This window comes from Larimichthys crocea, chromosome XIX (genome assembly GCF_000972845.2).
Source record: "Larimichthys crocea isolate SSNF chromosome XIX, L_crocea_2.0, whole genome shotgun sequence".
Taxonomy (NCBI): Eukaryota; Metazoa; Chordata; class Actinopteri; family Sciaenidae; genus Larimichthys; species Larimichthys crocea.
This window is the reverse complement of record NC_040029.1, coordinates 12,692,497-12,704,904: the sequence shown is the minus strand read 5'-3', so window position 1 is coordinate 12,704,904 and position 12,408 is coordinate 12,692,497. Positions and strand designations below refer to the sequence as shown.

Genomic DNA, 12,408 nt, shown 5'->3' with positions numbered 1-12,408 from the left:
GACATAGAGAGAATGGAGAACAAGATAAAGATGTAGTTGAATTAATGTAATGTTCTGTAGCAAAATGTAAAGTAATGTAATAGTAGGTAATGTAGGAAAATGCTAAATGTAATGTATTAGTAAATGTGCATGTACATCTAACTGGTACTGTACTTAGTATAATGTCACGTCATATAGCGTCGCATGTGCAATTAACTCCTGTCCTGTCACTGTCGTCCCCTGTCCCATCTCGTCTCCCTGTACTGTCGTCCCCTGTACTCATCTAGTCTGTCGTCCCTCTTCGTCAGCTGTCCGTGCATCCCCTGTCCTGATCCTGTCTGTGAACCTGTCCTGACCTGCGTCATAGTTACCTGATCCCTACATCCCTGTCACTGTCGTTCCCTGTCCTCTAGTCAGAGTCCTGTCCTCTTACTGTCCGTCTGTATCCTGTCTTCCGTCCTGTCGATGTCCCTGTCCCACTGTCATGTCCGCTCACTGTCTGTCGATCCTTGCCTTCTGTACCCGTCCCTGTCATGTCATGTCCTTCCTGTACTGGCGCCATGGCCTCATCGGTCCAGTCGTCCACTCCTGTCGTCTCGGTCCACATGTCAATCGCCTGTCCTTCCTGTCTCCTGTCGTCCCATGTCACTGTCATGTAACTGTCCTCCATGTCGTCCCTGTCCTCTCGCGTATGTCACTGTCTACCCTGATGTCCGTCCACTGTCCTCCCTTCCTGTCTGGCGTCCCTGCTTAATGTCGAGTCAACTGCCTCTGTACGTCTGTCCGCCTCGTCACTGTCAGTGCACCTGTCCTGTGCTGTCGTCCCTGTCCTGTGCTGTATCCTTTCGTCTGTCCCCTGGCCTGTGCAGTACGTCCTGCCCTGTCCTGTCACCTTGCCACCCCACCCCCTTTCCTCTCCCGACATCGCACCTTCTCGTGGTGGAGAGGGTTGCCGTGTTCCTGTGACCCTGGTCCCGTGTTGTTGTTTGGGTCCCGCCTGGTCGTGTCCCACCGCCCCTGGTCTCGGCGACGGGGCCACCTACAGCGCGTTCACACACAAATTAGATTTTTGCTTCATTCAGATTACAGGAACAAAACCAGGCATCACCAACCGGAAGAAGATGAGTCCAGAGGAAACGGGCTGTGTGCAAATGAAGCTGTCACTCACGTTCCTCTGTGGCAGCATTTTGTGAATCTCCGAAACTATAGACGCTCAAGAAAAGACACACGACACTTCAGTGTGTGACACTGATGGGACTCTATTACAGTTTGCTCGAAGTCCTACACACTAGTCCCTACCATGCCAGTATCTGATCTAACATTAGCCACTAAGAATTAAATACATGCTAATTGCTAGCGCGTCACTGCATCAGCGCTAACATGTTAAGTGTAACAGATAATGCTACAGCTGAATGTTGTGCAGCGCATCACCGTTAAACATATTATGGTAAAATGCTAATATTAACAGGCTAATGATAATTGCTAGCGCATCACCGCTAACATGCTAATGTTAACATGCTTATGTTAACATGCTTATGTTAACATGCTATGTTAACATGCTAATGTTATTTGCTAGCACATCAGCGATAACATGTTAATGTTAACATGCTAATGTTAACATGTTAATGCTAACATGCTAATTGCTAATGTTAACATGCTAATGTTCTACAGAAACACATTAATATGAGCAAGCTCTCTGTTTCATGGGAACTTTGAGGTTTGGTTACATTTACCAAAAAAAAGTTCTTTGTTTTAAACTTGCTTGACTTAAACTGAACTGTCAAAACTTTCCATAGTGTAATGGTCAGCGCTCTCGACTTTGAATCCAGTGATTGGCATTCAAATCTTGGTAGGACCTGAATTTAAAGGAAAGGCATCTCAGAATTTACAAGCAGCAAGCATTAGCTTAACAACTTACTGAGGTAGCAAGTATAAACCAATAGTTAAGTAGCACTTTGCTTACTAGGACTTAGCCCAGGATGCCATGAAGCTGTACCTAAGGTAGACGCTGACACTAGGTCATGTTCTTGTCTAAAAAATCACAGTTTGGGTCAGTTTTGTCCCAGAAAAATGGATTTGAAATGTCCCATTATCTTGCTAAATTTGTGAATCTTAGTGTCACTTGATATTTGAGAATTTGCTCATTATCTCATATTCAGCCTGATCATAATAATGTCTCTTCAAGGATATTCCATTTGTTGCATTAAATATACAGTGTTTATTTGACACCATATGTTTAGAACAACATTTTTATAAGTATGTATAAAAAGGAGTACCTCCTGCTAAAGAACCGAAAAACTGTTAACCATAACATCTATCTTGTGACTATGTCATTTCATGATTGCTTCTGCAGGTGGAATGGGGAGCAACTGTTGTAATTTAATTAACAGATAACATGAGTCATTTTCAGAAGTCCAGGTACTGATTATTCAACCTTAACCTTACAATAACATCCTACTGAGATTTGAACTCAGATCACTGGATTCAGAGTCTAGAGTGCTAACCATTACACCATGGAACCACCTTGTGGAAGACTTTTTGCTGTGTTCACAGATAACCGGTCTGTGTGGGAGATATGACATGTGATACTGTTTTAAAGTGTTTATTCCCTCCTTGTGAGGCTGACATATATATACGACATATGTCATATATATATCGTGTATGTGTGTGTGTGTGCGTGTGGTCATATATATGGGCTTAGTGTCTGTGTTCAGGATATTCAATAAACTTACAGCCTTCATGTTTGACTAACCTGCGGCTCACAGCAGGTGACGTTGTATCCATGGCAACAGTAGGTGCAGTCTCTGTTGGACAGGTGACTGTTAAGCGTGTACAACATGACATGCACCCAGAGATAAGTCTTTAAATGTGTGCTGTCTGGAGACCTGGAGACAATGAGTCGGTTTATTTACACTCTGACAGAAGCCAGTTGAATCTAATAAAGAGATAAACACAGTACTAAGACTATCATTATGGTTGTCCACATGAATATTAAAATCACAATAATTACTTTATCTGTTTTAAGGATCAAGTCTGATGCAAACTCTGCAGTAAGGACCAGGAGCTCGTTATACTGTAACAAATAAAATTGGATGTAATGTTTTCCAGGTTGGGTGAGTGAGGCTAAGAACCAAATGAGTTAGAATTTAGTTTAGGTTTAGGATTTATTAATACACTTAAGTCAAATATGGCTCCAATCACTGGCAGTACTCCCTGTCATATCTACAAGCTGCTGTTGCATATAAGAGATGTCCTGTATCCCATTACCGGTGTATTTTCCCCTGGATCTCTCTCAAGAAACGAGAGCAGTCTAACATTACATGCACTGACATTAGATAACACATGAACATGATGAGAAACCCTAACGTGATTATGTTAGTACACAATGTAAAATCACGTTACTGTGCACCACATCACGTTGATCATTGTTACTGTAATTACTGTATTATTTTCAGGATTCTATTAATATGGCCCTTAACAATCCACTTCTTCATCGCTTCGTTGTTTTTTTTTTTTTTGGAAATTGAAAGAAAGTAATGGAGCTGTTGTGTTGTGTCCGGTTGGGTTTGGGGGTAACACTAGCAAAGCATCACAAAGGAGGAAACCATTTTGTGATGTGCATGAGTTTCAGACTTCATTACTACAAACATTATAGTAATGATTATGTTAATTTGACCAATTATATTTGAGCCCCTGAAATCAGGAGACTGTGTATAAAAATGGTTGCAATTCCAAAATGTTTTATTCATTTTCTTTGTTCTACCCCTGATAATATTTCTTAATTAAACTTGCTTGTTTTTTTAAATTCCAAAGACTTTTCCTGATGGTCATTCATATTTTATTTATTTTTTTTGATTAAAAGAGTCAAGGATGTATATATAAGTTACATAGCTGTGCAGAATTGTGTTAATCATTGTTCACTTTGTTCTCCACATTGAATTGTGTCTTTGCCTCTAATTTACAGCTACAGATGCATGTGCATCCGTTTGGGTGGGTTACAACAAGATACAAATAGTGAAGCAACAATTTAACTGTTTTTTTATTTATGAATTTTTTATGATTTGGTCTACCACTAACTATTGGTTCTGAAAAACACAGAGGGATACTTCTTTTTTTGTTTTTTATTTTTTATTTTTGTTTTGTTTTTTGATTTTTTCTTTCTTTTTTTGTATTATCTGCATAAACTGTATGGGGAGACCGAAGCACTCGGAGGAAACCCACACAGACATGGGGAGGACAGCCTTCTCACTTCTCACTGTACTTCAGTTGTTGGGCCTGTGAAACACTGGGGGACTTGCTGCTGCACATTTCTTTCCTTCTCTTCTTTCTCAAACCGAGAAAGCGGTGAGTTTGTTTCCATAAAGAAGGCTTCCTCATTGTCACTGCAGCATTCTTGTCACAGCCTTCAGCCTTAGCATTCAGATCTGTGTCCTCAGAAGTGGTGGAAGAGTCTTCAACCACTGGTTCAGGGCTATGTGTAACACAGCCAGACTCAACCACTGAGTCCTGTGAAACACTGAAGGAAGACTCTTGTAGAGGTTCCAGGTCCTGTGAAACACGGGGGAACTCTGCATGCTGGTGCACATTTCTCTGCATATTTTTCTTTCGCAAACAGAGAAAGTGGCAAGTTTTTTTCCACAAAGAAGGCTTCCTTGTTGTCACTACAGCATTCTCTGTGTCCTGAGAAACGGAGAGAGGGTCTTTATCCACTGGTTCAGGGTTCTGTGAATCACAGCTGGACCTTTCATCCACTAGTTCAGGATTCTGTGAATCACAGCTGGACCCCTGATCCACTGGTTCAGGGTTCTGTGAAACACTGAAGTTGAAGGTCCTTTGGTCCTTTAGTGTTTCCAGCTCTGCGTGAAGGATGCCATTAAGATCTTTTTCAGTCTGGAGCTGAACAACAACTTGATTATTTTTTGAGGTCTGCTCATGGAGTAGAATTTTCAGGTGTTCCAACTCCATGTCTCTCTCAGACACCAGTTCTTTCAACAAATTGGTGTCATGCTCTGTTTTCTGATGCTCATATATCAGATGATCCAGCTCTGATATCTTTCTGGCGATTTCCTTTTCCATCATCTCAAGTTTTTCCACAAGGGTGACAATCCTTTGTTTTTCTGTGTTGATATCCATGTCATTCTTTTCCTTCATCTCTTCTACTTGGCAGAGAAGCTGTTTCTTGAGTTCTTTCTCTTGACCAAGTTTCTTGTTTAAACGCTCAACCTGTACGACTGGGCAAGGACAATTTTGCCGTTTGAACCAAATTGATATTTTTGTAAGCGGTTATTGCATGTTGATGGTTGCACGGTCCCATGTTTGGTACACTGTGGGTGGTGGTGTGTGTGTGTGTGTGTGTGTGTGTTGTGTGTGTGTGTGTGTGTGTGTGTGTGTGTGTGAGCCGTTTGATGTGTATTTTATCATCACCGTCGTAAATAAGGATGTGGTCTTGCCATGGACGCATGACCTGTAACATGTATTACTGCATGGAGTATTTTGCATGTGTGTTTTTCATGTCCTATTTCTCACACACAACGTTTTATGACAGAATGCAATTTAATTGTGAAGTGTTATTTGGGTGGATTACTATTTTTAACTATTCACAACTTTAGAAACAAAACTGAACTCTATAACTCAACTTTTCTTTTACTATATTTCCTGGCAGAGTCCTTCGCCTTCGTGTGCAAGAGGTTACTTGTTCTTATCTCATTCGAATTAGTGATGAAGAGGGCTCCATCCTTCTGACGGAGATGATGTGACCCAGAGTCACTTTCAGATGATGGCGGGGCTCCATCTCCTTCTGACGGAGAGGATGGTTGACCCCGAACATCTTCTCTTCGGAGACGATGAGAGCCTGCTCTTTAATAAGACCGGACGAGGATGGTGACCCCGACTTCATCCCTTCGGGAAATCGAGGGATCCCACCTCTTCTGGACGAAGATCGTCCCTGTTTTCAGGCTCTTCAGACGAAGGCGACGACTCCATCCCGTTCTTCCAGATGAGGAGCGATGCCTTCTCAGTGGCTGTTCTGTCATCTGCAAGGCGAAGGCTGCCCGGCCTTCAGTCTTCAGATATGACAGAGCCTTTTTGGCATCAGTTTCCTCAGATGAGACGATGGCCACATCCTTCTCTCTGGGTGTGATGTGAGGTCGAGCAGCCGATGAGTGTGGGAGTGTGAAATCATCGCCTGGTTCTCAAGCAGCAGCGAAGGATCCCACCTCCTCCTCTTTGGTACTAGCGTTTCCCTAAGAGAGCCAGGGAAGACAGTGATGCAGGACTGGACCCCGCCAAGCCAGGTAAACGCTGGACGGAGTGAATCCTTTCGCTGACTGGATGGTGGAGACATCCAGTCCAGAGATGAGCGAGTTCTTTCTGAAGAAGATCGTCCTGAACGAGGAGTAGACACGCTCATGTCGCCATGGTAGGCTTCGCTCTACGAGCCCCGATGACAATCATATTGATGAAGGATTCGTCAGATGAAACTTCATATGTCTTTCTTGAACGTAGACGTCATCTGGGAAGAACTTTGAACGTACCTGCATGCATCAACTCATCATCATGGATTGTTTTGACGGTCCGATGTAGACCATCTGGTCGACGTCACTGTTATCGAACTGAGGACAACACTGACGAACCTAAACGAAACTAGGAGGTCCTCAGTGGATACGAAGGTGCCACATTTCCTCCCCCTCTCTGACATCGAGAAAGTGGAGAACCAGATAAGATGTCGTTGCGATTAATGTAATGTCGTATGTAGCAAAATGTAAAGTATATGTAATATTATGGTAATGTAGGCAAATCTAATATGTAATGTATACGTAAAACTGTATTAATGTAATATATGTCAAATGTAATGTATCTCCTGTAGTAATTAAGTAAATGTGATCTAATGTACTGTAATGTATAATGTACTCTAATGTAATGTAATGTAGTAATGTCCATATAAGTTTCTCGTCGTTCTAATGTCATAGTTAGAATCTTGTAAATGTAATCTACTGTACCTGTAGCGCCTGTCATCTCCGCGCTCCTACTATGTCCCGACTTTCTCCCTCCTCCAGTTCCTGTCGATCTTCTATCTGTAACTGACTACTGCTCATTAGTCCTGTCTAACCCTGTAATATAATGTAATGTCAGTAAATATGTAATATGTATGTAAGTCTATGTAATGTAATACTACGCCAGTAATGTAATGTAGTAAAATGCTAAATATTAAGTGTAAATGTAATTAGAAATGTAATATCGATAATGATGATCGTAAAGTTTAAAACTATGTCATATCTTATGTAATGTATAAAATGTACATGAATCGTAATTAATGTATGTAATGTAATGTAATGTGAATCCTATAATTTTGTAATGTACGTAACCTGGTATATGTATGTAATGTAATGCTAGTGAATGTTAATGTCGTAACATAATGTAATATAATGTGTACTATAATGTAATGTAGAAAAATGTAATGTACATGTAATGTAATGTAGTAAAATGTAATATACTGTAACTGTAATGTAATGTATTAGTAAAATGTATGTAGTAAGAATGTAATGTAATGTCGTAAACTGTAATGTGACATGTAATGTCATGTAGATGTAATGTAGTAAAATTGTATGTGATGTAATGTAATGTAACTGTAATGTAACATTGAAAACAATAACTTTCCTCTCCACGACACTCGCTACCTTTCGTGGTGACGGTTTGCGTGTTCCTGGGACCCTGGGACCTGTGTTGTTGTTGGAGTCCTCCTGGTCAGGTGTCCCAAAGCGAAATGGTCCTCGGAGAGGGGCCCGCACTACGCGCGTTCACACACAAAATTTAGATTTTTGCTTCATCAGATTACAAGGAACACACACGAGCGCCATCCGGACACATATGCAGAGATGACATCCGAAGAGAACTCGGCTGTGCCTGAAGCTGTCACTACGTTCTACTCTGTGCAGCCATGTTTTGTGAACTCTCGAACACTATAGACGCTCAAGAAAGACACACTGACACTTCAGTGTGTGACACTGAGGGTGACTCTATTTACAGTTTGCCTCGAAGTCCTACACACTAGTCCCCTACCATGCAGTATCTGTATCTAACATTAGCCACTAAGAATTAATACATGCTAATTGCTAGCGCGTCACTGCATCAGCGCTACCATGTTAATGTTACTGATAATGCTAACTGCTAATGTTAAGTGCTAGCGCCATCAGCGTTAAACATATTAAGGGTAAAATGCTAAATTAACGAGGCTAATGATAATTGCTGCGCATCACCGCTAACATGCTAATGTTAACATGCTATGTTAACATGCTAATGTTATTGCTAGCACATCAGCCGATAACATGTTAATGTTAACATGCTAATGTAACATGTTATGCTAACATGCTAATTGCCTAATGTTAACATGCTAATGTTCTACAGAAAACACATTAATAGGCAAGCTCTCTGTTTTCATGGGAACTTTGAGGTTTGGTTACATTTACCAAAAAAAAGTTCTTTGTTTTAAACTGCTTGACTAAAACTGAACTGTCAAAACTTTCCATAGTGTAATGGTCAGCGCTCTCGACTTTGAATCCAGTGATCGGCATTCAAATCTTGGTAGGACCTGAATTTAAAGGAAAGGCATCTCAGAATTTACAAGCGCAAGCATTAGCCTAACAACCTTCTATGAGGTAGCAAGTATAAACCAATAGTTAAGTAGCACATTGCTTACTGGACTCTAGCCCAGGATGCCATGAAGCGTGTACCTAAGGTAGACGCTGACACTAGTCATGTTCTTGTCTAAAAATCACAGTTTGGGTCAGTGTCAGAAAATGGATTTAAAATGTCCCATTATCTTGCTAAATTTGTGAATCTTAGTGTCACTTGATATTTGAGAATTTGCTCATTATCTATTCAGCACCTGATCATAATAATGTCTCTTCAAGGATATCCATTTGTTGCATTAAATATACAGTGTTTATTTGAACTCATGTTGTAGAACAACATTTTTTAAGTATGTTAAAAAGGAGTACCTCCTGCTAAAGAACCGACAAAACTGTTAACCATACATCTATCTTGTGACTGTCATTTCATGATTATTCTGCGGTGGATGGGGAGCAACTGTGTAATTTAATTAAAGATAACATGAGTCATTTTCAGAAGATTCGGTACTGATTATTCAACCTTACCTTACAATACATCCACTGAGATTGAACTCCGATCACTGGATTCAGAGTCCAGAGTGCTAACCATTACAACCATGAACCACCTTGTGAAGACTTTTTGCTGGTTCACAGATAACCGGTCTGTGTGGGAGATATGACTGTGATACTGTTTTAAAGTGTTTATTCCCTCCTTGTGAGGCTGACATATATACGACATATGTCTATAATAATCGTGTATGTGTGTGTGTGTGCGTGTGGTCATATATATGGGCTTCAGTGTCTGTGTTCAGGATATTCAATAAACTTACAGCCTTCATGTTTGACTAACCTGCGGCTCACAGCAGGTGACTTGTATCCATGGCAACAGTAGTGCAGTCTCTGTTGGACAGGTGACTGTTAGCGTGTACAACATGACATGCACCCAGAGATAAGTCTTTAAATGTGTGCTGTCTGGAGACCTGGAGACAATGAGTCGGTTTATTTACACTCTGACAGAAGCCAGTTGAATCTAATAAAGAGATAAACACAGTACTAAGACTATCATTATGGTTTTCCACATGAATATTAAAATCACAATAATTACTTTATCTGTTTTAGGATCAAGTCTGATGCAAACTCTGCAGTAAGGACCAGGAGCTCGTTATACTGTAACAAATAAAATTGGATGTATGTTTTCCAGGTTGGGTGAGTGAGGCTAAGAACCAAATGAGTTAGAATTTAGTTAGGTTTAGGATTTATTAATACACTTAAGTCAATATGGCTCCAATCACTGGCAGTACTCCCTGTCATATCACAAGCTGCTGTTGCATATAAGAGATGTCCCCTGTCTACCATTACCGGTGTATTTTCCCCTGGATCTCTCTCAGAAACGAGACAGAGTCTAACATTACATGCACTGACATTAGATAACACATGAACATGATGAGAAACCCTAACGACATGATTTTTCTACAGTAGCCTGAGGCAGCCGAAACGTCAGCCAGCTGACCGGTTGAGCCACCAACCATTTTCCCTCTGGCCGTGTTGTCTTCGCCGCTTTCATCTGCTTCTCAGCTTTAGGTACCATGCACACACACGTTTACGTTGCTCCACGTACGACCCTGCCATTTGACATGCCTTGCGTTCCCGTTGATACTCTCCTCCTGTTTCCTCTGCTGTACGATTTAGTTACTGTTAATTCTACCTGCTCCTTATTTTCTGGCATTGCCCACATTTTGCCTATTAGCTCGCCGCGCCCGCAACCCCTCGTGTCGCTCTTACAATACACTTGACTCAGCGTTCGTTTATTCCTATCTGTTGTTGTTTGTTTTTTTATTGGAGCACTAGGAAGAACAAGTTACTGGAGCTGTTGTGTCGGTTGGGGTTTCCGTCGTGCTCTCTCTTCCCTGGCTTGTTGTTGTGGCCTTGCTCCCTCTTCCTATCCTCCCCCGGGAGCCCTGCCCGCCCCCCCCTGCCTCCTGCTGTCGCCGTCCGCTTCTTACTTCACGCACCTCAGCACCACTCTCGCGACTATCAATTTTCGCGCACAACGCATGATGTGCGTGTTTCGGTTACATCGCTCTTAGCCGACGTAGCCCCTTTGTCTGTCAGGGACATATCCATTAGGGACGGCGTTGCCATGTAAGGCCCGCCTTGGCTACCCTATATCCTGCGCGCTCGCGCGTATAGGCATGTAGCACGGTCTTGCTTTCCATTGAGCTAACAACACCTTTTATTAATATTGCCGTCCAGTATGCCATTCTCCGCATTCTGTTATTTCATCCTCGTCAATCTAGTTACTGTTGACACGCGCCGTCGAATGACGAGGCGCCCGCGCCGCAGCCTTGTTGCGTCTGCTTCGTCGCTCTCGTCGGGTGTTCTGTGCCACCTTCGCACACGATTCGCACGACACGCGCAACGGTCGGCATTCTACGTTCACCCGGCGTATTTCGCCAAGAGGCGAGCGCCTAACCATACCTTATCAACTCACCATGTCCAGAGAATATTCTTAATTAAACTGTACCTTGTATTTTACTTTTTGTATTCTAGATTGGAACACATGTACAGGATCCAACTGGAGAATGAGTGACATGGTCATTCATATTTTATTCTTTTATTTATTTTTTTGATTAAAGAGTCAAGGATGTATATATAAGTTACATAGCTGTGCAATTGTGTTAATCATTGTTCACTTTGTTCTCCCATTGAATTGTGTCTTTGCTCCTAATTTACGCTACAGATGCATGTGCATCCGTTTGGGTGGGTTACAACAAGATACAATAGTGAAGCAACAATTTAACAGTTTTTTTATTTATTATTTTTTATGATTTGGTCTACACTAACTATTGGTTCTGAAAAACACAGAGTATGACTTCTTTTTTGTTTTTTTTTTTTATTTTTTTTTGTTTTTGTTGTATTTTTTCTTTTCTTTTTTGCTATTTTCTGTATATTTTCTTTATCCACTCAACTGTATGGATGGAGCGGACCGCAAGCACTCGGTCAGGAGGAAACCCACAACAGACCTGGGGAGGACAGCCTTCTCACTTCTCACTGTACTTCAGTTGTTGGGCCTGTGAAACACTGGGGGGACTTGCTGCTGCACATTTCTTTCCTTCTCTTCTTTCTCAAACCGAGAAAGTGGCGAGTTTTGTTTCCACAAAGAAGGCTTCCTCATTGTCACTGCAGCATTCTTGTCACAGCCTTCCAGCCTTAGCCTTCAGATCTGTGTCCTCAGAAGTGGAGGAGAGTCTTCAACCACTGGTTCGGGCTATGTGTAACACAGCCAGACTCAACCACTGAGTCCTGTGAAACACAAGGAGACTCTTGAGAGGTTCCAGGTCCTGTGAAACACGGGGGAACTCTGCTGCTGGTGCACATTTCTTGCATATTTTTCTTTCGCAAACAGAGAATGGCAAGTTTTTTTCCACAAAGAAGGCTTCCTTGTTGTTCACTACAGCATTCTCTGTGTCTGAGAACGGAAAGAGGGTTTTATCCACTGTTCAGGGTTCTGTGATCACCGCTGGACCTTTCATCCACTGTTCAGGATTCTTGTGAATCACAGCTGACCCTTCATCCACTGGTTCAGGGTTCTGTGAAACACTGAGTTGAAGGTCTTTGGTCCTTTAGTGTTTCCAGCTCTGGTGCAGGATGCCATTAAGATCTTTTTCAGTCTGGAGCTGACAAACAACTTGATTATTTTTGGTCTGCTCATGGAGTAGAATTTTCAGGTGTTCCAACTCCATGTCTCTCTCAGACACCTGTTCTTTCAACAAATTGGTGTCATGCTCTGTTTTTTGATGCTCATTATATCGATGGACCCCGC

General features: G+C 41.8%; 1 protein-coding gene across 2 annotated transcripts in view; it reads right to left on the bottom strand.

The window, feature by feature from the left end:
• Positions 1 to 3,845: 3,845 nt before the first annotated feature.
• Positions 3,846 to 12,408, bottom strand: part of LOC113748332 (microtubule organizer protein 1-like) — a 15,367-nt gene continuing 6,804 nt past the window's right edge. Inside the window, exon 2 of one of the 2 annotated variants that reach the window (XM_027291764.1) lies at positions 3,846 to 5,077. In XM_027291764.1, the coding sequence (XP_027147565.1) occupies positions 4,225 to 5,077 (853 nt within the window). In that variant the 3' untranslated portion in view covers positions 3,846 to 4,224. Of the gene's footprint in view, positions 5,203 to 12,408 lie in introns of both variants that reach the window. The other variant, XM_027291766.1, reaches the window with a different exon arrangement.